At 50.0% G+C, this 23562-nt stretch overlaps 3 protein-coding genes across 8 annotated transcripts in view; 1 reads left to right on the top strand and 2 right to left on the bottom strand.

The window, feature by feature from the left end:
* The first annotated feature begins 5502 nt into the window (after positions 1–5502).
* The window catches only part of TCTA (T-cell leukemia translocation altered), a 19898-nt gene continuing 1838 nt past the window's right edge, over positions 5503–23562 (top strand). Inside the window, exons 1-5 of one of the 2 annotated variants that reach the window (XR_002482253.1) lie at positions 5503–5940; positions 6266–6320; positions 8262–8677; positions 10060–10067; positions 10535–10548. Coding sequence is in view for 1 of the 2 variants with exons in the window: in XM_008063159.2 (XP_008061350.1) it covers positions 5718–5940; positions 6266–6320; positions 8262–8304 (321 nt within the window). In the remaining variant the exon portion in view is untranslated. Of the gene's footprint in view, positions 5941–6265; positions 6321–8261; positions 9722–10059; positions 10068–10534; positions 10549–23562 lie in introns of those variants that run through there. The other variant, XM_008063159.2, reaches the window with a different exon arrangement.
* AMT (aminomethyltransferase) lies at positions 10005–16397 on the bottom strand. 4 transcript variants are annotated; one of them, XM_008063160.1, is made up of 9 exons: positions 16076–16397; positions 15802–15969; positions 15234–15314; positions 12755–12886; positions 12229–12307; positions 11784–11929; positions 11520–11700; positions 10983–11138; positions 10005–10904 (listed from the first exon to the last, which is right to left on the bottom strand). In XM_008063160.1, the coding sequence occupies exons 1-9, from the start codon at positions 16277–16279 to the stop codon at positions 10726–10728; spliced, it is 1326 nt and encodes a 441-aa protein (XP_008061351.1). In that variant the 5' UTR covers positions 16280–16397; the 3' UTR covers positions 10005–10725. The 4 variants fall into 4 exon arrangements, with proteins under 4 accessions (XP_008061351.1, XP_008061354.1, XP_008061353.1 ...); XM_008063163.1 differs by lacking the exon at positions 15802–15969 and adding an exon at positions 15679–15746 and having other exon boundaries at positions 16076–16165; XM_008063162.2 differs by lacking the exon at positions 15802–15969 and having other exon boundaries at positions 16076–16226.
* NICN1 (nicolin 1) lies at positions 16654–21127 on the bottom strand. Of its 2 annotated transcripts, XM_008063164.2 has the most exons (6): positions 20904–21127; positions 19292–19468; positions 18922–19035; positions 18412–18483; positions 17978–18082; positions 16654–17904 (listed from the first exon to the last, which is right to left on the bottom strand). In XM_008063164.2, exons 1-6 carry the CDS (start codon positions 21033–21035, stop codon positions 17863–17865), a joined length of 642 nt encoding a protein of 213 aa, XP_008061355.1. In that variant the 5' UTR covers positions 21036–21127; the 3' UTR covers positions 16654–17862. The 2 variants fall into 2 exon arrangements, with proteins under 2 accessions (XP_008061355.1, XP_021570756.1); XM_021715081.1 differs by lacking the exon at positions 18922–19035 and having other exon boundaries at positions 20904–21123.

Below are 23562 nucleotides of genomic sequence, written 5' to 3' on the forward strand. Positions count from 1 at the left end.
AGTAGTGTGCCACTGCACACCATACTGTGGTACAAAGTGAGACCAAAAAAAAAAAATGGCCAGGACCAGTGACTCCAGCTGTAATCCCAGCACTTTGGGAGGACAAAGTGAGAGAATTACCTGAGCCCACGGGTTTGAGGCCTGCCCGAGCAACTTGGAGAGACCTCTTCTCTACAATAAATTTAAAAAAATTAGCCAAGTGTGGTAGCACATGCATGTAGTTATGGCTACTTGGAAGGCTGAGGTGGAAGAATCACCGGAGCCCAGCAGATTGATGCTAGGGTGGCCTTGAGTGTGCCACTGCACTCCAGCCTGGGTGACAGAGTGAGATTCCAACTCAAAAAAAAAAAAAAGATTGCCTGAGTGCAGCAGGTGAAGGCTGTGGAGGCCATAAGTGTGCCATTGTACTCCAGTCTGGGTGACAGACACCAACTCAAAAAAACAAACACACAAAAAGTAAACATCTAATGACTTCTCTTCTCAGAACAAGGCCAAAGAACTTCCATATCTTTTTTTTTTTTTTTTTTGAGGTGGAGTCTTACTCTGTAGCCCAGGTTGGAGTGCAGTGGCACACTCACGGCCACCCCAGCATCAACCTGGTGGGCTCTGGTGATCCTTCCGCCTCGACCTTCCAAGTAGCCAGAACTACAGGTGCATGCTACCACACCCAGCTAATTTTTCTGATTTACTGTAGAGACAAGGTCTCACCATGTTGCCCAGGCTGGTCTTGAATCCGTGGGCTCAGGCAATCCACTAGACTCAGCCTCTCAAAGTGCTAGGATTACAGGCTGAGCCACAAAGCCTGGCCAACTTTTATACCTTAAAGACCCTACATGATCTGGCCTGCCCACCTCTTTAATCTCACTTTACCTTTCACTTTTCCTTTAACTTGACTTCAAAATGTATTTCATTGGCTCCTCATATTCTCCTCTTTAATTCAATTTAAGATACTATCATAAATATACTTAAATATATTTACCAATCCTTTAAAACAAAATCAGGTTGCTGAACATGGCTCACACCTGTAATCACAGCAATTTGAGAGGCGAAGGCAAGAGGACTGCCTGAGCCCCAGAGTTCGGGACCAGCCTGAGCAACAAGGCAAGACCTTGTCTTTACAGTAAATAAAAAAATTAGCTGTGCATGGTGGCACACGCCTGTAGTTCCAGCTATTTGAAAGGATCACCTGAGCCCAGCAGGTTGAGGCTATGGTGGCCGTGACCATGCCCCTGCACTCCAGCCTGGGCAACAGAGTAAGAAGACTGACTTAAAAAAAAAAAAAAAAAAAAAAAAATCAGCCTCAGTTGGCATATACTGCATATTGGTTGCAATTTAACAGTGTATCTCATATTTTGATTGTTAGCTATTAAAAATATATTCAGAATCACTTGAAGGACGTACCAGTAAGCTGAGACCAACACCCAGAATGAGCAGCTTGAATGCCTATCTGATTTTCAGTCACATGACTACCATAATTATGAGCAAAGGAGGCCTTTGCTTAATACTATAGCACCATAGATTTAAAATAAGTCCCTCAAAGGCAACCCCCTTGGGTCCTCTCCCACTGTGGGAGCTTTTCTGTCCTCTCAAGAAATCCTGCTTTAAAAATAAAATAAGTTCCTCAAAATAGAAACACTTGAAATAGTGATTTTACAGTAATTAACAACTCAAACTGTCTTGGAATTTTTAATCTCACAAATACTTAATGAACATGTCCTCAGAGCGCAAAGTATAGTAAAACTCATACTTAACAGTAACAAGTTTAAATGTAGTAAGTGCAAACAAACAGTTCCACTGGACAGGCACATAAAGGGATAAACTAAATGGTAGGGGAGGACAAAATACTTGGGACCTTCTTAAAACTACAAATATAGAGTCAATTTTATAATCCAGTGATTATATACCATTTATCATAATCACTAGTGGCCATAATGCAATTAAACACAAGGTGCTGTTTACAGAAGCCCATCAAGCCCAAATTAGTTCTCTTAAGAGTTGATATATTAGTCTTTCTTCTCACAGTTAACAAATCTCTCAGCTCTCTAGAATAATTAAGACCCAAAGTAGCACTCAAACTCTTCAGTCACAGCTTAGACTCCAACCCCATCCACAAGAAAGACCCCAAGAGTTACCTGTTTTTACTCTCCTAATGACATACGCCCCCACACGTCCAGGACAAACTTTTTTTTTTTTGAGTCAAGAGCCTCACTCTGTCGCCCAGGCTGGAGTGCAGTGGCACGCTCACGGGCACCGCAGCCTCGACCTGATGGGTTTAGGCGACCCTTCTGCCTCAGCCTGCCAAGTAGCTGAAATTACAGGCATACACCACCACAACCAGTTAATTTTTTACTTACTGTGGACATGAGGTCTCACCAATTGCCTAGGCTGGTCTCAAACCCTTGGACTCAGGCAATCCTCTCACCTCAACCTCCCAAAGTGCTGGGATAACAGGCTTGAGCCTCACATCCAGTCAACCAAGATAAACTTTTATGTTTTATTTGAATCAGTCTCACTCTGTCACCCAGGCTGGAGTGCAGTGGCACGCTCACGGCCACCACAGCCTCCACCTGCTGGGCTCAGGTGATCCTTCCACCTCAGCCTTCCAAGTAGCTGAAACCACAGGTGTGTGCCACTACACCCAGGTGATTTTTTTATTTATTGTAGAGACGCGGTCTTGCCATGTTGTTCAGACTGGTCTCGAACCTCTGAGCTCAGGCAATCCTCTTGCCTCTGCCTCCCAAAGTGCTGGGATTATAGGCACGAGCCACCGTGCCCGGTCCAGGATAAACTTTTATTTTTTTTATTTTTTTATTTTTTGAGTTGGAGTCTCACTCAGTCGCCCAGACTGGAGTGCAGTGGCCGCTCCCGGTCACCGCAGCCTCCACCTGCTGGGCTTCGGCGATCCTTCCACCTCAGCCTTCCAAGCAGCTGGAACTACAGGCGCGCGCTACCACGCTCGGCTAATTTTTTTTTATTTATTGTAGAGATGAGGTCTCGCCAAGTTGCCCAGGCAGGTCTCAAACCCGCGGGCTCAGGCAATTCACTCACCTCAGCTTCCCAAAGCATGGGATTACAGACTGAGCCACCAAGGCCAGCCCGACGAGAAACTTTTAAAAGGAGTTAATTGACAGAAAGGAGCCAGGACTATGAAAATACTCCAGTATCATTCACACGTGCACAGGAATTTACCTGATACACGCAGTACCCCAAATCAATACTAAGGGCCCACAGTTGCTTAAATATCTCAGCCCTACCTATATACATTGGCTATGGAGCAGGGAAGTCTCGGCCTCACTCAGGAAGATGCTCCCCAAAGAAGATCCAAACACTTAAAAGCATGACTAGGCCAGTCAGAGACCCTTGTACATTCATCTATCTCCCTCAGTAGACTGCAGGACCATCCAGTTATAGAGGGCAGAGAGCTGTGAAAGCTAACGAGCTGAAATTTGCTAGACAAAATCTTTTGAATTCTCCCAAGCTATTCACAAACAGCAAGGTATAAAAGAACACTGTAATAAGCTGGAAATCTTGAATCTTAGCTGACTCTACAGGCTAACTGTTTGGGAGTACATGGAGAATAGCTTAACAAGGAAAATACTTCTTGTCTGCTCCTGACTAGATATATGATCTTGTGAAATTAAGTCTCTGGGACTCACTTTCCCCACGTGTGAATGGGGTCGGACTACCAGTTCTGAAGATAACTTTTAGGTCTAAAATTCTATGAAGAAACTGGTGAATAACTATACAGTATTCCTACTCTCTTCTTCCCTCCAGCACAGATTTCTACAAGAGAGGGTGTAAGTCTAGTACTAGACTTGACTCAAGTCAAGCTGCATTTTCTATGTTTTATGTCCCCAACAGCCATCAGTGTTCCACAAAAGTAGCTGGAACCAATTAAAACAATTTATCAAAAGAGATCCCTCAATAAGTCATTCTTTACAGTTAAGAACTGGTTTTTTCAGTCCAAACCATGTCACTTGTGTCAACTGCTCAAAAATAGTATCTCCAGCATCTAGTCATGTCTAAGGTGACAACAATCCACACGAAACATTACATATCGGGGGTATGTGACACTAAGTGGCCGAGAAATTCTCACCACATATAATACTTTAAAATATGGGTGTTTTTTTTATATTTTTCCCCTTCAGATTTGGCAGAGAGCACTATAATCTAATTACACATCTGCAAGAAACATTTATTTCAAAAGACTGTCTTAAAGACAAAAATAATCAAACAAGTTCACCAACAGAGGTACAAGTTAAAATTCAGAACTATTAAAAAAAAACACAAGTGGAACCAATCAGGTGAAAAGATTACCAACTGTCCACCATAAACCACTAAACATGGTTTTTGACCAAATCAATTGGATGCAAAGTAGTGCTATCTGATGAAAACGACCCGAATCTGTGGATCAAATCAGTAAGTACAGATGTTCAGGTGATTCCTAGTCAAAATTGTAACTTAGAGTGAGCAAAACTGAAGCTATTTCAATGCAACATCGCTTAAATCATTTATAATTTTTTAACTGGAAAATATCCTTTTTCCCTCGATACTGACAGTCCTAACCCCTAAGCTTTCAACACAATCTTTAACTTGCACAATCTCCAAGAATAATACATTAAAAGAAGAAAATCTATCCAAAGCATAACTGGACTTCAATCCGTTTAAATGGTTATTCACATTTCACATTAAATATAAAAGGCAAAATGGAGTTGTAAAGAGTTTCTTTCCTATTTCAACTCCGACAGCCACGCGCACTTTGCAGCGGCTGGCTACACCGCGCGGTCGCGGGTCCCGGCCCAGAGTCCCCGCCCTGCTCGGCGCAGCCCGGAGAGGAAGCGCCGGGGACCGCGGGCGGGCGGCTTGGGCTCCACCAGGCCCGGCAGGGCGGGGGAAGGGGCACTGGAGGCGACCGGGCGCGCTTCCGGGGACTGCGCGGGCGGGGCCGCCGCCTCGGGGCGCGGGGCCAGGGCCGGGAGTCAGGGTCAGGGGCCAGGGGCGGCCGGCTGGGAGCAGCAGGTGGGGTGCGGCCGCGGCGGGGCGGCTGGCTGGCGGCCGGAAGAGTGCTGAGCGGGCCTGGGGCGCCGCGGCGCCTGGAGGGAACCCTTCTGCTCACCTCAAGCAACGACTTTGAGTCTAGCCTCTTTTCGCCGAAGATCCCTGTTCGCGAGTCGCAAGCTCGGAGATGAAGACTGGTAAGCTGGAGACGAGACAGGGGACTAACGAAAGAACCGACGGAGGACCGCGGGCGGCGGGCGGGGAGCGCGAGCGAGGGCGGGCGGCGGCGGGAGGGCGGAGAGCGACGTGCGCGCCCCCGAGCGCCCAGCGGGCTCGAGCCGGCTTCAGTCGCGGTCCCGCGCACGCGCGCGCACTCTACTCAATCCCGATTGCTCAGGAGTGCGTCCACGCCCTAAAAGCAAGACGCTTAACCAATCGTCGCAGCCGCGTGGGGCATCACGGGAACTCTCGGGCTATAAAAGACCTGGTTGCTATTTTATGCTCCCGGGGTCACTCGTCTTTTAAGCAAGTAGGGTGGGGCTAGGTGCGCGTGCGCCGTTTTAACACTCCACCCCAAACTGCCAACTCTTCAAGCTAGTGAAGTAGGCCCCTCCCTGCCGGGTTTACGCGTGCGCACGAACAGGCTTGACCCCGGAAGACCTCACGCCTGCGTCGTGGGAACTACGGTGACAGTACCCCGGGCGGGGCACGGGCCTGTCATGGCGGAGCCCTGGTCTGGGCAGTCTTTGCAGGCTCTGCCGGCCACGGTACTGGGTGCGCTGGGCGCCCTGGGCAGCGAGTTCTTGCGGGAATGGGAGGCGCAAGACATGCGCGTGACCCTCTTCAAGTTGCTGCTGCTGTGGTTGGTTTTAAGTCTCCTGGGCATCCAGCTTGCCTGGGGGTTCTACGGGAACACGGTGACCGGGTTGTATCACCGCCCAGGTGAGGCTCCCTACGAATCTCTGTGGGCTGCCGCCTCCACCCTTACCGGACTGTACCACTGGGTTCCCCGCGGTCCCCCAAGAACCTCATCACAACTTAACGTTGTACCCTGACTCATGCCACTATACCATTTTACACCAGAATCCCGAGTCCACCCATCCCATTGTAACTGTTCCTTAGAATCGTGACTAGACAATACCACTAGTCTCTTAGGACCCTCACTAGACTCACCACCAAACAGTGCCAATGGCCCTGACCTGGGCTGATGCCTGCTCAGATCCCCGCCCCCAGTCCGCTGCAGCTCTGGATGTGTTCCTGTCTCCAGGTCTGGGCGGTCAGAACGGATCCACACCTGATGGCTCCACGCATTTTCCTTCGTGGTGAGTAAATCTGTCCCTATCCCAACCCTATGTTTGGCAATCCAAGGACATTCCTGTGCCGGTGACAGGGAGGGGAATTCTCAAGATTCAAGTCCATCAGTTTAGTGGCCTTTGCAGCAAACGTCAAGGCTGCACAGCCCATCAGCATGCAGTTTGGCAACCTGTGGGATGGTTGGTGGTATTGTCATAATTCCAGAAAGGTGATCGTACATGGTGGCTCATGCCTGTAATCCCAGCACTTTTAAAGACTGAGGCGGGAGGATTGCTTGAGCCCATCCTAGGCAACATAGTAAAATCTCATCTCTTCAAAAATTAAAAATTAAAAAATTAGCTAGGCATGGTGGCATGTACCTGTGGTCCTAGCTACTCAGGAGGCTAAGGCAGAAGGATCTCTTGAACCCAGAAAGTCAAGGCTGTGGTGAGCTATGATTGTGCCATTGCACTCCAGCCTGGGTGACAGACCATCAGCTAAGAAAGTAAGAACAATTTCAGAGAAATGAAGTGGCAGATCTGTTGGATTCCACTTCCTGCAAGCCTCTCAGATGGGAAGGTAGGAGCCTCTGTCCTCTGCACACAGACTGACCTCATCAGGGTCAGTCTCCTCATCTGTAAAACATGAACTTGCTAATCAGGGCATTCATTCAACTAATCTCTGAACCCCCTACCACATGGCAGGGGCCACACTAGGTCCAAAAGACAAGAACAACCTAGGCCCTGCTCACAGGGTGAGCCAGAGATTTATAAGGAGAGGGCAGCAGTGCAGGGTCAAGGGCAGTCAGAGAAGACTTCTTCTAAGAAAGACATTTAAGCTGAGCTCAAAGGTCTTGGGGTGACAAAGTGTATTAGGCATAGGGAATGGATAGAACAAAGCCAAGGGGCAAGGATAAGGGTGACATATTGGAAGAATAGATAGGACTGTGATGCTAGAGCTTGAACATGAGAACATGTTGGGCCCAGGGGGCCATTGAAGGACTGACTCTAGAAGGCCAAAGGATCTAATATGCCTTTATAACTGCCTGCTTTGTGGCAAGTAAATAAAGGAATCCAACAGTGAGGGCGAGAGGCCAGTTAGAAAGGCTGCTACTGCTGGATGTGGTGGCTCATCCCCATAATCCCAGCACTTTGGGAGGCAGAGGCAAGAGAATTGCCTGAGCCTACAGGTTTGAGACTAGTCTGGGCAACATGGTGAGACCTCCTCTCTGCAATTAAAAAAAAAAATTAGCCAGGTGTGGTAACTCAAGCCTGTAATCCCAGCACTTTGGGAGGTGGAAGCGAGAGGACTGCCTGAGCTCAGGGGTTCAAAACCTGAGCAACATGGTGAGGCCTCATCCCTACAATAAATCAAAAAATTAGCCAGGCGTGGTGGCACATATCTGTGGTTCCAGCTACTTGGAAGGTTGAGGTGGAAGGCTCCCCTGAGCCTTATAGGTTGAGACTGTGGTGGCCATGAGCATGCCACTGCACTAAAACCTGAGCTACAGAGTAAGACTCTGACTCAAAAAAAAAAAAAATTAGCTGGGCATGGTAGTGTATACCTGTAGTTCTGACTACATGGAAGGCTGAGGCAGAAAGATCACCTGAGCCCAGCAGGTAAAGGCTGCGATGGCCATGAGCAGCATGCCATTCCACTCCAGCGTGGGAGACATAGTGAGGTTACAACTCAAAAAAAAAAAAAAAAAAAAAAAAAGGCTGCCACTGCCCAGTTTTCTGTCTTAGACAACTAGGGAAGGATGGCAGTGCCATTATAAGGTGGGGAACCAGGAAGAAAGGGGAGGGTAGTGGGCCCTGGCTGAGCTATGGGAGATCACCAGAGAGATCTAGGTTGTAATGTGGCCTTACTGCACCCAGCTCAACCCCCAAGGAGCTGGGTGGGGAGAGCCAGTCTCAAGGACTGTTCTACTGCCCATGAAATAACCCCTCTCTTTTCTCCATCACTTTCAGGGAAATGGCAGCAAATGAACCTCTCAAAACCCACAGAGAATAAGGGAAAGCAGCAAAGGGGTCTCCAGAGGCATCACTGGGTCTGCTGGCTTCTACACTGGGCTCAGCTGCTGAACAGACTCCAGGAACAACTTCAGGGGCCTCAGGGTTGGAGGCAGGGAGTACCCCAGTGCCTGGAGGGCTGGGCCTTCACTACCCTTGGCCTTGCTTCCCCTACATCCCCAGGCACTGGGCAAGTGAAGAATTTGCCTCTACCCTTATCTGGGTGCCTTAAGGAGAGAAGTAGTGTTCCTCCTATCTTGGGTTAGAGCTCAGGAGAAGCTTCTGAGTTGGGGAGGTCAGTAGTTCCTTTTTTGCTCGGTTTTTTTTAATTGTCCCTCTTCCCATCCCCCTGGGATGTGACCCCATAAAGATTTGTCCTTCTGAGAGAAAGCCTTAGGTTGACCAGCTCTGGGATTTGTAAGGAAGATCTGTTCTTCCCTAAGCCTTGAGTTTCCTGATTTTCTCTGGTTTTGCTTTGTTAGCAGAGAGCCAGGGAATCCTGGCCTGGGCCAGGCCTTATACTCTATGGTTCCTTAACTGGTTATTGAAGTATAAGACAGGTTGTCCCTGCTGGCACTATCCAGATGGAGTCACCAGACATCCACCTCCCTGGCTCAACCAGAGCTTTCCAGGTGTGAGCCAAGCAAAGGAAATTGTCATCTCCTAACTGTCCTACTCATATTCCTCTCAATCCTTCTCGAAAGTAAGTTAGGTACTTGAAAGAGGCAGAGCCTACCAGCTGAACCCCTGGGTGGCCTCCTACCCCCACTGCTAAGTGCCCATGGAACTTGGGGTCTGTACCTTGCCCCTCATAGGGAAGTACTAAGCAGTTAGTACAAAGAAGCCTCATCATGCCCCACAGCCTTATTTCGCATCTGGACCCTAGTACAAACAGGGTCCTCATCCTAAGAGCCCATGGGCTCAGCTCCTCCCCACTAGCATCATCTCATCCTCCAGGAATTCTTAATAGAAATGAGCCACAAGCCAGACAGCCCCGCCACTTTCACAGTGGGCCAGGGGAGCTTTCAAATCTGTGGGTGGCAAATGCCCATACAGAAACACTGATTCCTGAAAGCATTATTAAGCCCTGAACCTGCCTCCTTCCCTGAGGGCCCTATTACTGCCTCCCTCTGCTGGGCCAACCAGCTTAGTGTCCCACTGCTTGCTTCCTGTCTACTGGATGTCACATTTCCATCTGGCTGCCTTTGTCTAAGCTGTATATGTGGCAGAGGTACACTGGAAATGGGAATGCACTGAGTTAATGCACATGTACCCACTCCAAAGATGTCTTCCGGCTGTCAAGATGATGGTCTTCGCACCCCCAGGCCTGCCCACTAACACCACTACAAACAGAATCAGAGTCTTACATTTCACCCCAGGCTCAACCAAGGATGTGGCTTATTAAACACAGAAGTGCATCAATTGTGTGGTTATTCAGACAGCACAGGGGTATGCGTGCACAGGGGCAGTTGGAGAGGGAACATCCTAGAGGTTGTTGCACCTCAAGACCCAGATTCAACAAACTTACAGGTATGGAAAGGTGACACCACTAGAGGAGCAGTGATGGGGGTGCCCAACTGGGGCAATATCCCTGTTCTTATAGACCTGGCCTTAAGGAGGACGTATTCCAAGCCTGTCTTCGAGGCATTGAGTTGGCACTTCAGAAAAACCCTGTGAACAAAGAACAATGAAGCCAGAGAATGTGGCAAATAAGGTTTAATTTTTTTTTCAGGACTCAGTGGAGTTCAGTAATGAGTTCCAGAGGTAAAGGTCAGCCCAGGGTAATAAGATAAGTCCAGGAAGAAGCCCAGCTTGCCCTACAATAGCCCTGGGGCTCAGAACAGGTGGTGAGCATGCCATGGTTTGCTACTGGACAGCAGGTTAAGACGACTCTGACTCAGCCCTCCCCAAGTTTACACACAGGCATAGCAGCCATACTGTGAGTCAGGAATCATTCCTGCCCAGGAAGAGGCAACAGTTTGCATTCATGGAAAGCAAACTGCCCATGATAGTAACTGTTTGCAATGTGAGAAACTGTGGTGAGGTAGGTTGGGCAGGTTTTATCCCCTCCCCTCACAAAGATGAGCCTTTGCTCCACAGCCAGCCCTTGGCAGAGTAAGAGAGATTACAGAATCAGTGCTTCTTATTTCCCACCTGCGGGCATCAGTGGGATTATGGACTGAAACAGGATACTGGGTGAGCTAGTCCATCACTCAAATGGGATCCTGAAGTTGGAAAGGCATGGGTTGGGTGGGGAGAATATAAGGTATGGCCCCTTCTTCCTGACAGATAGAACCAGCCTCCAATGTAGCTGTCCACCCCCAGTGAATTCTGTCCAGCCTCCTAACCCCTTGTAGAATGCTACCCAGAGCAAGACTCCTAAGAGGACGGCCCTGCTGTCATCATCACTTAAGGGTCATCTTCACTTGAGGATGTAATAGTGTGTGGGCACAAAGGGCATCTTGCTGACCACAGCCATCTGCTGCTTCCGCCGCACCTCCACCAGCAGCGTTGTCCCTGGCCGACTATATTCCCAGGGCACATAGCCCATCGCCACATTCTTCTTCAGGCAGGGCGAGGGGCATCCACTGGTCACCATACCTGTCCAGGTATAAGCCATGTGTCAGCACCACCCTCCTGTGAGAGACAAGCACTCTCCATCTTCCCTGGTCCACCTACCAATCATGGTACCCTCCATATTCAGGATGGCACTGTGTGCCCGCATTGGTGCTCCCTCACACATCAATCCCACACGCCTCCGCTGCACCTTGTCCTTCAGCTGAGGAACAATGATCTTGGCTCCAGGGAAGTCCATAACAGCTCGTCGGCGCTTCCCTGGAGCATGACACATGACACATAAGCCACAGCCCATAGAAGCCCTAGCTACAAGAAGCCCTAGCTACAAAAACCCCAAGTGATATCCATCTGGCATCAAGGTCCCCTTCACTTGGGTTACTCCCCAGGCTCTATTCCTTCCCTGCACTGCTGTCAAGTCAGCCAACCACCTCCTACCCCCTGGAGGCCATGCTGCCTACCTGCTAAGGCAGTTTCTAATGGGCAAAGCCACAGTGGCACCTTGAGAGAATGAAAGCTCAAGGAGTGCTGAATCACTTGCTCCACGCTATACAATCTTAGCAGCGGTGATGGGCTGGCTGGTCTCATTAAGGGTCAACCCCACCCTTCAGGAACCCGTCCTCGAGTGCTGGCCCAGCTCACCCAATGTCCAACTGAGGCTGCCTTCCACAGGTGTCGTGTGTTCATCAATGTCATTCCCATACAAGCAGAGGCCTGCCTCCAGGCGCAAGCTGTCCCTGGCTGCTAGCCCTGCCAGCTTCACCTCTGAGTTTTCTAGCAGAGCTGTTGCCAGGTGGACAGCCCCTACAGCCGGCACTGAGATCTGCATGAAACACCAGAGAGTAGGTGGGCAGCTGCTACTCAGTCTTGTACCCTGTACTGCCCTAGACCCACTTCTTGACATACCTCCACACCATCCTCTCCTGTGTAGCCACAGCGGGTCACACGGCAGCCAGACACACCAAACACCTCCATCACAGCACTGGTCATGAAGGGCAGTTTCCTCAGGTCATCTGCCACGCCAGCCTGCAGCACCTGGGCCGCAGTGGGGCCTGAACCCAGGGAGCCAGTGACCAAGTATCCAGGTCCTAGCATCCCTCAAAAGCTGGACTGTAGCCCTTACTCAGAGACCAGAATAAGCCCTGAGTAATTCTTACTCTGGAAGTAGTTTAAGATGACTACGTCCCTAGCTCATGGAGTTTTGTGGCAGGTTTGCAAAGGACAAGAGACCAAATTTAGAATTATAGCACACAAATATCACCCCATCCACACCTTGGTATGGCCTCTGTGGTAAACAGTCAATGAAGCCAGAAGGCAAATTTTAGCTCCAACCCCAGTCCAGTACTCTCACCTTGCAAGGCCAGCAGGGCATTATGCACCACCTCCAGGCCCACATCTCTGCCCTGGTTCTGAAGCTCCCTGACCTTTTCCTGAAAGGAAAGAAACAATACATCAGCATCTAGGGCCACTGAGCACCTACCATGGGCTGGACACTGCAGAGTTGGGCAATAAGATAGAAAAGAGGAAGAAAAGAAGGGAGAAAAAAAGATAAGCTAGTGGGCTGGTTCCCATCTTACAAGGCCACATACTACTAAGTGGTAGAGATGACCCAAGCTCAGGTCTGCCCCCCACCACACACACACACACAAAAAAAAAACCTTACCAAAGGATGCTCACTTAGGGGTCAAAGTCACCTTTACCTCCCCTAGTACCACCAAACCTGGCATGCTTCACAGAGGGCCTGCGCGAGTCTTCTAGCTGTTCATTCAAAGAGTCATTTTCTGAGGTCTTTGTCTGTGCCAAGACTGTCCTGAACAACGAGGATGCTGCTCTGTGAACAAGGAACACAAGATGCCTAGAAGACAGAGAGGCTATACCTGCATGAGGACCAAGTCTTTATTCCAGCAGCCAGCGTTGGACACCACATAGAGGTGTCCTTCAGAAGTGTTCGTCACAATCAAGTCATCCAAGATGCCTCCAGCCTCATTGGTAAACAGCGACAGTGTTCCCTAGTGCCAAAGTGGAGATGCTCTACATCTTTGCCTTCGGGTCCCGGAGGTCAAGGCCAAGAGTGAGCCAGAAATACACCCCTGGACCACTTAACCACCACAAACTTAGGAACCCTTATGTGAAGGGCTCAGGGTGTGCAAGCCTGGGCCCAATTCCAAGGTCTTTGATCCTCATTCACTGAGTGTTTTCACCCCCTCCCTACCTTGGGGGCCTCCCTGATCTGGTGGGGCCTCTGCACTGCTCCCCACTCTGTACTGAGAGCCCCATCTAACATTTAGTCTATGATACCTGGGACCTGCTGCCTCATCCCACTAAGACCTGGACATCTCAGCCCATGCCCCAACCCACAGGAAAAAAGCTTCAAAGTCCATCTTGATGATCCTAGACTCTCCCAAGCACTCCATGGCAATACCCCCAAAATATTGGCCTTAGCCTCCCCACTATATGGACGAAGAGTCTGAGGTTGAGAGGTCACATGAATCACCTGGGGATCTTATTATAATAAAGGTTCTGATTCAGCAGATATAGAGAAGCAACTGAGAGTATACAAGGGAGAACACACAAAAAAAGCCCAGAATTAACTTATGAAACATTGTGCATTTATTCTCACATGTTTAAATTTCAGTCACCTTCAAAGTATTCTCCGTTTGATGTGATATTCCTACTGAGAAACTTTTCCTTTCTTTCTTTCTTTTTTTTTTTTGAGTTGGAGTCTCACTCTGTCGCCCAGACTGGAGTGCAGTGGCCGCTCCCGGCCACCACAGCCTCGACCTGCTGGGCTCTGGCGATCCTTCCACCTCAGCCTTCCGAGTAGCCGGAATTACAGGCGCGCGCTACCACGCCTGGCTGATTTTTTGATTTACTGTAGAGATGAGGTTTTGCTGCCCAGGCGGGTCTCGAACCCGCGGGCTCAGGCAATCCACTCACCTCAGCCTCCCAAAGGTGTGGGATTATAGGCTGAGCCACTGAGCCCAGCTCTTTTTTTCTTTTTTAAGTTGGAGTCGCACTCTATCACCTAGGCTGGAATGCAGTGGCACGCTAACAGCCACCCCAGCCTCAGCCTGCTGGGTTCAGGCAATCCCGCTTCAGCTTTCCAAGTAGCTGGAACTACAGGTGTGCACCACCACGCCCAGCTAATTTTTTTATTTATTGTAGAGACGAAGTGTCACCATGTTGCCCAGGTTGGTCTCAAACCTATGGGCTCAGGCAATCCTCTCTCTTCCACTTCCCAAAGTGCTGGGATTACAGGCATGAGCCACCATGCCCAGCTGAGATGCTTTTTCTACTTCTCAAAACCACTTTTGAACTTGTGGATTTTGATGTTTTTTAGTGCTTTTGCCATTTTTTGCTTTGCCTCTTCCATATCGGCAAAACATTCCCCTTTGAGGACTTTTTCATCCAGAAAAACAAAAAATCGTCATTTGGGCAACATTGGGTGAATAAGGAGGGTGAGGCATGGGGGGGGTCATGCCATTTTTGGTAAAGAACTGCTGAACAGTTGGGGCGGGGTGGCTCATCCCTGTAATCCCAGTACTTTGGAGGCAGAGGTGAGAGGATTGCCTGAGCCCAGGGTGTTCAAAACCAGCCTGGGAAACATGGCGAGACCTTGTCTCTACAATAAATCAAAAAATTAGCTGGGCATGGTGGCATATGCTTGTGGTTCCAGTTACTTGGAAGGTTGAGGCGGAAGTATCACCTGAGCCCAGCAGGTCAAGGCTTCAGTAGCTGTGAGTGTGCCACTGCACTCCAGCCTGGGTGACAAAGTGAGACTCCTACTCAAAAAAACTGCTGAACACTCAGTGCAGTGTGGACAGGTGCGCTCATATATCACCTATCGTGAAATGGGCAAACACACTGAAAGACTATCTAAAAACAAATTCACTGAAGTCAAACGCAGCCACTCACAACAATGCTAGCTGGTACACTGATGTTGATGGGTTTCTAGAACACTTACCTAGTGAGGGAAGCCTGTAGTACAAGGGGCCCATCCTCCAAAAAATAATTCCATTTTTTGGGGGGTCCCTCTCACATTCCTAGCAAACCCTAAGAGACAATGAGGCTGCTGATTTAGGGATCACACTTTAAATAGCAAACTGAAGGTCAGAGAGCAGCACATTAACCTTGGTTTTCTGGCCTCCTATCCTGAAGCAGTGAGGCTAGGATAGGTTCCTCCCTGCAAATGGCTGAGTGTCTGGAAATGACTCAGGCACTCTGTCTCCCAAGACTGTAAGCCCCAAGAAGCTCTGTCTGACTCATCTCTGCCTCCAAGCCTGAGGCAGAAACTCAGCTGGTTTGGTGGCTCGTGACTAAGAACACTCATTGAGCAGAAATAAAAGAAGGGCCTACCTGGTTAGGCCTTAGCTCTGCAATGTCTCCAACCACTAGACTCTCCATCAGCATCACGCGGTCTCTACCAAGTATCTTGGTCTGGGGAAGAGATTGAAAGCCTCAGGCCACTAGACAAGGAGGTATCCTTCTAGTCATCCATAGCATAGTCTAGATGACCAGTCTTTTGATTCTACAGGTGGCAAAGGCCCATCTTCTAATTTCCCACATCCCCCAGTACAGGGTGTGACTGAAGGAGGTCAGGGAACTCAAGAGAACCTGCACTTTCTTGAAATAACCCCTTTTTCAAACCAACACCCAGCACAGTAGATGAGAGTGGGTGTCAGCCCAGGATATTAAGGCACACTTCTTAGTGGGAGCAGGCTAGAAAGATTAGAGAGATGATTGAATGACCCTCTGAGTTAATTTCCTAGGGGCCACAGGCTATCCATGACAACCTCAAGACCTCTAGCTCTTCTGGGAAGGCTGTCCCCAGAATCTAGATCCCAGCAAACAAAGCTGAGAAGTGCACCACTGTGAACATGGAGGAAGGCCTGATCTCGTGGCCAGTTGTATTCCCCTGGCTCACCTGCAGCATATGAGACACATCAAAGAGTGAGCAATGCCGGCGTGTGTGCAGGTGCGAGTCCACGTGACTATCCCGGTATTGCACTGGCAGACTCCAACCCGCAAACGCCACCATTTTCCCGCCGTGGGCCAGGTGGAAATCATAGAGTGGTGTCCTGCGAAGTACATCCTGCAGGCAGCCAGGCTTAGTGCCACCAGGGCCCTAGCACTCGACCGCCTCCCTCCCCCACCTTCCTTCCAAGATCAGCACCAAACCCCAGCACCCTCTCTCCCACCTGTGTGCAACTGAGCGGACGACCCAGGGCCGATGAGAGTGCCTGCAGGCGAAAGCCCAGAAGGGACACCATGCTCACAGCCTGCCGCATTGTCGCCTGCAACCGAGGCAGACGGCGCACAGAGGCCACTATTGTGCCAGGCACGCCGGGAGATGTAGTCCGAGTCCCTACTCGGACAGGTCGCTCTACCGCCCAGAGTTTCATAAGAGGAGGCGGGCAGTCCCGAGGGCAGGCTGGGATTTACAGCAGGGAGTGCTGGGACTCCAAACCACAGGGAAACAGCCTCGGGCGCTTTCCGCTAGCTATTTATTCAGGGTAGGTCTGGCAGTCCAGAGCTGATTGGGCTGCTAGACCTCCCCTTGCTAAACCACCCTGCCTCGAAAGAGCCAAAGTTCTAGAGGGCTGAAAGGCCTGAATCAGACATTTAGGACAACAAAAGTGCAAGGTCAAATGGGGGATGGGGAGAGTGAAGCAGTCACAGAAAGGTGGAGCTATCCTGGCAGGCACTAAGGTAATCTGGCCTCATGTAGGGGTCCTCAGCTCTCCCACCAAGTAGAAATGGGCAGCCAGAACAATTATTCATTCCACAGGTATTTATTGATCTTGTTGCACAACCAGGCCCTGTGCTGGGGGCACAGCTGTGAATGAAGCATGGTCCCTGCCACCGTGGTATCCTCTTTACTCACAAACACACACATTGCTCCCTGAACACAGGGTTATGGTCATCACCCTTTCAGAACATGAGTGGAACTAAGTAAGTGAGAACTCGAGTGAGAGCAGAGGGTGACCATTAAAAGGCTGCTGAATTTCCCCCAGGAAACTGTTGGGTCACACACATGTCCAATTTTCCAGGTCCCAGACATTGCAGTACTGCTTCATAATAGTCCCCAGAGGCAAAGCCAGGAAGAACCAGAAGGAAACAGGATTTTCTCACAAGCTTCTCACATGAAGAGCAGCCCGCATCATTCAGTGGTTAGTCAAAGGTAATGGAGGACCCCTGCCTCTTAAAAGGCACCAATGAGAACCCTTACTTGGACCTACCCCCACACCAAAGTTGACCCCTCATCATGACTCTTGGAAAGGGGCAACTGGGAGAAGGGACATGGATGTGCTTTGGGCTGTGTCAGATGGCAGACAGGTCCCAGCTCTCATTCTAAGGTCCCAGCCTTGCCAGAGGAACCGGCCCAGGCCTAATGGGCACACCCATTTGAACATCCATCCAGGAGCTAGTTCAAGGACCGAGGAACTCAGGACACCCAAATCCTCAGCTTTGCTTCCTAGGCAAGCATCAGAAGAGTTTAGACATTTATTTTTGTGGCACAACACAAAGGGAAAGGAGGCCACTAGGGGGCGCAAAGGAAGAAATGGGGTTTCTGTTTCTTAAAACTCCTAATCTTGGCCTTTCAGGTTAGATGGAGCAGGTTCTAGTGCATCAGAGTAGTGGAATTGCACTGAGGGTGAGGGAGCAGGCAGAAGACAGGGGTGTATGTGTTGGCAGGAGGGCAGAGGGCACTCGAGGATTCTTACTAAGTAGAAGTGGAGTGTTTTTAGGGTAGAAGAAAGAAGAATTGGGTGGCAGCCAGGCAAAGACAGACAGCCCCTGTCAGGAGCTCATGCTGAAGCAACACAGTAAGCCCTTAAGGAACTTGAATCTGTGAATGTGACCCAGACAAAACAGGCATGCAGGCAACATTCAGAATGCACAGGGAACACACTTCGGCCTCTGGTGGCCCAAACCAAGCCTGGGTGGACACGGAAAGGCCAATGTCTTGGCTAGGAGCCATCATTCAAGTGTAGGAGAGCAAATTCAGGTCATAACAGCCATCCACCTGCAACACAAAAGACCATCAGGTCTGACCCGCTCAGGGCAATGCAAGCCAAGCAGAGGGAAGCAACACTTACATCAAAGCGGCCAATCCTCGCCGACGTGTGACTGGCCCGGATCATCTCTGTCAGTGCCCACATCTGCTGCACCTCGGAGGATACTCTGCTGGGGTCTGGGAGACCCTGCTCCAGAAAGAGGGGTCAGTGGCCATGGGTCTCTCCCAGCAATACCCCTAGGGCTCCGGGAAGGCCAAGTTGGGCTAGGGGCCCTCCAGCTGAGACCAGGAACATTTCCAGATGACTTGTGAAACATGAGGCTGGGGCCTCATGTTCAGTAGGCAGCCCATATAAAAGAGTCCTCAAATCCCATAGAACACCCAAGAGGAAGATGGCACAGAATAAACCAAGGGCCCTGGGTCCAGCCCCAGATTATTACAGAATGGGGCCCACCTGGGCCTGTGCTGGACACCAGTGTCACTCACACATGGTACTATTTCAGGGTGAGGGCTTACCTCACAGAGGAGGGCAGGCTGCTCACAGGGCACTGGGTGTGAAAGCCACTTAGGAAAGGTCACAGAAGGACTCTGCAAATCAAAGGCATATTGCCTTGAGTAAGAAAGAGTGGAAGACCTCTCTGGGACCAGATTCCAAGGTCCTGGGAGCAGAGAAAAAGGGCCACTATGCCTCAGATACTGGGAAAATCCTGTTTAAGGAGTTCACGGAGACCTAAGAAGACAATCAGACTACGTTCTTCTGCTATGCAGAAAGAGGCCTCAGAAATACATGCAGCAGAAGTATCTCCCAGCATCTAAAGTCTCCAGCTCTGAAAGTCAGGGGATATGGGGACATGGCCTCACCTCTCATCATGAGCTTCCAGCATTCTCACCCAGTTAACCTCCATCAAGGCCTTCTTCTGAGTCACAATCTGCACTCATCACCCATCCCAGCACCCCAGCTCTCTCAGTCGTAGCTGAAATCTTCCTAGGAAGGGGCCAGCCAACAGCTGTAAGCTAGTCACTTACCTTTGGTCCCTCCTGGTAGATCTGCAACTCTTCCACCGTAAAAGACAGCCACAGGGGTGATGGCTGCCGCAGAATCAGACGTAGCTCAAGGACTCTGGCCATGTCACACAGCATCTGACATACACATAAACAAGGACCCAGCAAGGACCCAGTTCACTGCCTAGGAGCCTCCCAACCAGCAATGAGGCAAGATGCCGCCTCCCCAAGCCTTTGGGATGGAAACAGTAGTAGTTTCTTCAAGGTACTTGCCTGAAAGTCACAACTCAGGCCAGACTTGTCCCCCTTCTTCCTTCCTGATATACTGACCCAATCCCCACACCTCCTGCAAGTTTCCTCTGAGCTGCCCTGGCCATGTTGAAGCCCAGCTGACCTGGTGCTTGAACAGCGATACATACTCCTGGGCTCCTTCCTCACTGTGTGGGTCAGGCATCAGACAATAGTCCCGCAGGCAGGTCACCCACTTGGTCGGTGCATGCGTTGAGGTATGTTGACGGACACGAATGCTCAAAAAGGCTGTGTAGTAATTCTTAAACATGATCTCCTGCAACTAGAGCACCCACAACCCATCACAACAAATCAGACCCAGGTTCAGGGCCTGAAAGGCTCAAAGGCACCATTTCCTCCCTCCTTTTGGAAGTACTCTTCCACTAAACTATTTCAACAAGCATCACTGAGACCCCAAAGACAATTCTGCTTTCCTGGAGGTGCTTACAATCTAAATAAGTAGGTCATGCAAACAAGCCATGACTGCAGATATTGCCATGTGTCCAAAATGCTACTAGAGGTCAGAGTCCTAACCCTGGAGAAGGCAAAAAATATACATAAGAGGCCTGAAGAGGAGTTCAAGTGGACCAGGAAATGTAGATAGCGTAAAAGTAACATATACAAAGAAGCACCAGAGGATGAGAGAACCTGGTGTGCCACTGTGAATCAGCCTGGTTACAGCAGCAGTTCTTATCACTGGATACTCATCAGAATTACCCAAGGGAAAATAATTTATTTTTTCTTTTTGAGTTCAAGTCTCACTCTGTCACCAGGCTGGAGTGCAGTGGCACACTCACAGCCACCGCAGCCTCAACCTGCTGGGCTCAACCTTCCAAGTAGCTGGAAATACAGGCACATGCCACCATGCCTGGCTAATTTTTTTATTTATTGTAGAGATGAGATCTCTTTAAGTTACCCAGGCTGGTCTCAAACCCTTGGCCTCAGGCAATCCTCTCACCTCGGCCTCCCAAAGTGTGGGATTATCGGGGTGGGTCACTGCACCCAGCCTAAAAAATTTATTTTTAATACAGGTGTCCAGGCTCCCCCTCAAATTTACTAAATCAGGATATCCAGGGCTGGGCCCTTTATTTAAGTTTCTCAACTGATAGTAAGCAACAGCTTGGAGGTTAACCATACAATACAGGGCAAAGTGCACGGGGTGGAGTTTCAGCTAGGATGCAGAGACAGAGTGGCTCTGCATGCCAGACTATTAGAGGTAGGTTTTGTACTCTATATTGAGGTCATGTCATGAGTGTCCAGTCACTCTGTCAGCTGATGTGGAAGTGCAACATTGGGAGATACTTGACCTCTGGCAGGGATTATAGGAATGGGGGAGGAGACAGGTTTTGGGGTAAATCATTATTTAACAATCCCCAACTGTGGCCAGGGATAAACTAACCTCTACTTGATTCACTATTTGGTATTTTCAGCTTACTAGCTTAACGACCTAGCTTACTCTCTGGCACCTCCATGCCAGCGTTGTCCTGAGTATGGGTAAAAGTCGTTGAAGATAACAGGACAGGAACCTCTGTTTCTAGGAAATGTGTTAACTGAAGGAATAAATGAATGATTAGCAAGTTTGCGGGAATAGGGAATACTGAAGAGGCTTTCCTGTAAATGATTAAATTCATGGGATAGGGAATACTGAAGAGGTTTTCCTGTAAATGATTAAATTCATGCGCCCGGGAGCCTGGGTCGCGCCCACAGGGCTTGCTCACCTCGAAGGGCGCGACGCTGGGGAAGGTGACATCGATGACCAGCACGCCAGGCCGGCCTTGGGAGGTCCGCACGTCGCCTACCTGCAGGGCTACGGTGCCTTTCACATGACAGGGCACCGACACGCGGGACATGGTGCCAACAGCCACGACCAAGCGCAACCGCTGCTTGGAGCCCCCTAATCAACAGTCCTTCCCGGCATCCCCAAGCAGGCCTCAGGAACTACAACTCCCGGGAGGGCTCGCGCTCGACCACCCCAGCCAATCACCGAAGCTCAGGGTGGAATGGAAGTCGGAAGTGCCTGCGGAAGTTTTCCTTCAGCCAACCACCGCGAGAGCCTTGGAGCTGACCGCGGGCCGCGCCCCGCAAATGCAGTCGGTATCCAAACGGTCACGATCCTTTTGGGCTCTCTTCATCTTGTTCGGTTTACGCCACCGCGTGGGAGAGCTTGTCAAAGCATGGAAAGTGGCCTGCGTGTGTCAAAGCATGGAAAGTGGCCTGGCGTGGTTACTCACAGCAGTCATACCAGCACTTTGGAAGCCCGAGGCCGCAGGATTGCTTGAGCTAGAGAGTTCAAGACCAGCCTGGAGGCCGGGCTCGGTGGCTTAGCCTGTAATCCTAGCACTTTGGAAGCCCGAGTCGAGTGGATTGCCTGAGCCCGCGGGCTCGAGACCAGCGCGGGCAACTTGCGAGACCTCGTCTCTACGATAAAAATCAAAAAAGTTAGCCGGGCGTGGCAGCGCGCGCCTGTAGTTCCGGTCACTTGGAAGGCTGAGGCGGAAGGATCCCCTGCACTCCAGCCTGGCCAACAGAGCGAGACTCTGACTCAAAAAAAAAAAACCCAAAAGAGCCGGGCTCGGTGGCTCAGCCTGTAATCCGGCGCCTTTGGGAGGCTGAGGTGAGTGGATTGCCTGAGCCCGCGGGTTCGAGACCTGCCTGGGCAACTTGGCGAGACCATCTCTACAATAAAATCAAAATGAGGCGCGTGGTAGCGCGCGCCTGTAGTTCCAGCTGCTTGGAAGGCTGAGGCGAAAGGATCGCCGGAGCCCAGCAGGTCGAGGCTGCGGTGGCCGGGAGCGGCCACTGCACTCCAGTCTGGGTGACAGAGTGAGACTCCAACTCAAAAACAAACAAACAAATTAGCCAGGCGTGGAGGTGCACAGCTGCAATCCCAGCTGCTAGATGGACAGAGGTGAGAAGAACGTCTGAGCCCAGAAAGTCGAGGCTGCGGTGAGCCGTGATCATACTACTGCAGTCTGGAGTGAGTGACAGAGTGAGACTCCAACTCAAAAAATTTAAAAAAATAAATAAGCCGGGCTCAGTGGCTCAGCCTGTAATCCCGCACCTTTGGGAGGCTGGGGTGAGTGGATTGCCTGAGCCCACGGGTCCGAGACCCGCCTGGGCAACTTGGTGAGATCTCATCTCTACAATAAATCAGAAAATGAGCCGGGCGTGGTAGTGCACACCTGTAGTTCCAGCTACTTGGAAAGCTGAGGCGGAAGGATCACAGGAGCCCAGCAGGTCGAGGCTGCGGTGACCGGGAGTGGCCACTGCACTCCAGTCCGGGTGACAGAGTGAGACTCCAACTCAAAAAAAAAAAGAAAAGAAAAACAGTTTGAGGCCAGGTGCAGTGGCTCACACCTATAATCCCAGCACTTTGGGAGACTGAAGTGAGAGGACTGCCTGAGCCCCATGGGTTTGAGACCAGCCTGGGCAATATGACGAGACCTCATCTCTACAGTAAATCAAAAAATCAGCAGGGGCCAGGCTCGGTGGCTCAGCCTGTAATCCCAGCACTTTGGGAGTCTGAGTCAAGTGAATTGCCTGAGCCCAAGGGTTCGAGACCAGCCTGGGCAACTTGATGAGACCTCGTCTCTACAATAAATCACAAAAATTAGCCGAGTGTGGTAGCGCGCTATGGGCACAGAAGCTCTGTATCCCTTACTTCCTTACTTTGACCTAGGCATCTCTTCAATCTGTGTGCTTTGCAATAGACTTTATAGTAACCAGTAAACTTAAGGTTTTCCCTGAGTTCTGTGACCCACTCTAGCAAATTAATCGAACCCAAAGAAGGAATTGTGAGAACCTTAGTTTGAAGCCAGTGGGTCAGAAGTTCAGAGGCCACACTTCCAACTGGTGTCTGGAGTGAGGACTAGTCTTGAGGTCTGAGCCTTCAACCTATGGGATCTAACTCTACCTGAAAGTAATGTGGGAATTGAATTGGAGACACCCAATTAGTGTCCTCTCCTTGGTGTGCAGGGAAAAATCCACACATTTGGTCACAGAAGTGTTCTTCTGTGTTGATTGTTTTTGTGATGGTGTGAAAGCAGAGGAAAAATACTGTTTGAGAGATTTTTTTTTCCTGAAATACATGCCTTGCATTTTCCTGTCTCCGTATTCTTCTATATGCTATTTATTCCTAGCTAGAATGTCCTCACCTACTAAATTCCCACCCAATTCTGAAGGTTCAGATTTTCTTTTCTTTTTTTTTTCTTTTTTAGAGTATGAGTCTCATTCCATCACCCAGGCTGGAGTGCAGTGGCATGCTTACGGCCTCTACAGCCTCAACCTGCTGGGTTCAGGTGATCCTTCCACCTCAGCCTTCCAACTAGCTGGAACTATACGTGCACACCACCATGCCCAGCTAATTTTTTTTTTTTT

This window comes from Carlito syrichta, unplaced genomic scaffold (genome assembly GCF_000164805.1).
Source record: "Carlito syrichta isolate Samal-C Ts95f unplaced genomic scaffold, Tarsius_syrichta-2.0.1 Scaffold306628, whole genome shotgun sequence".
Classification (NCBI taxonomy): domain Eukaryota; kingdom Metazoa; phylum Chordata; class Mammalia; order Primates; family Tarsiidae; genus Carlito; species Carlito syrichta.

What these genes read in the sequence shown, in the direction of transcription:
- NICN1 (XM_008063164.2), bottom strand. Translation starts at nt 21,035, where the DNA reads ATGTCCCGCGTGTCGGTGCCCTGTCATGTGAAAGGCACCGTAGCCCTG. An exon ending in TATCGCTGTTCAAGCACCAG is followed by an intron (nt 19,036 to 19,291) that starts GTCAGCTGGGCT and finishes TGTGTATGTCAG; the next exon opens with ATGCTGTGTGACATGGCCAG. An exon ending in AGCCTGCCCTCCTCTGTGAG is followed by an intron (nt 18,083 to 18,411) that starts GTAAGCCCTCAC and finishes TTTCTGGAGCAG; the next exon opens with GGTCTCCCAGACCCCAGCAG.
- AMT (XM_008063160.1), bottom strand. Translation starts at nt 16,279, where the DNA reads ATGAAACTCTGGGCGGTAGAGCGACCTGTCCGAGTAGGGACTCGGACT. An exon ending in AAGACTTGGTCCTCATGCAG is followed by an intron (nt 12,308 to 12,754) that starts GTATAGCCTCTC and finishes CTTTCCTTTCAG; the next exon opens with GAAAAGGTCAGGGAGCTTCA. An exon ending in CAGGAGAGGATGGTGTGGAG is followed by an intron (nt 11,701 to 11,783) that starts GTATGTCAAGAA and finishes TGTTTCATGCAG; the next exon opens with ATCTCAGTGCCGGCTGTAGG.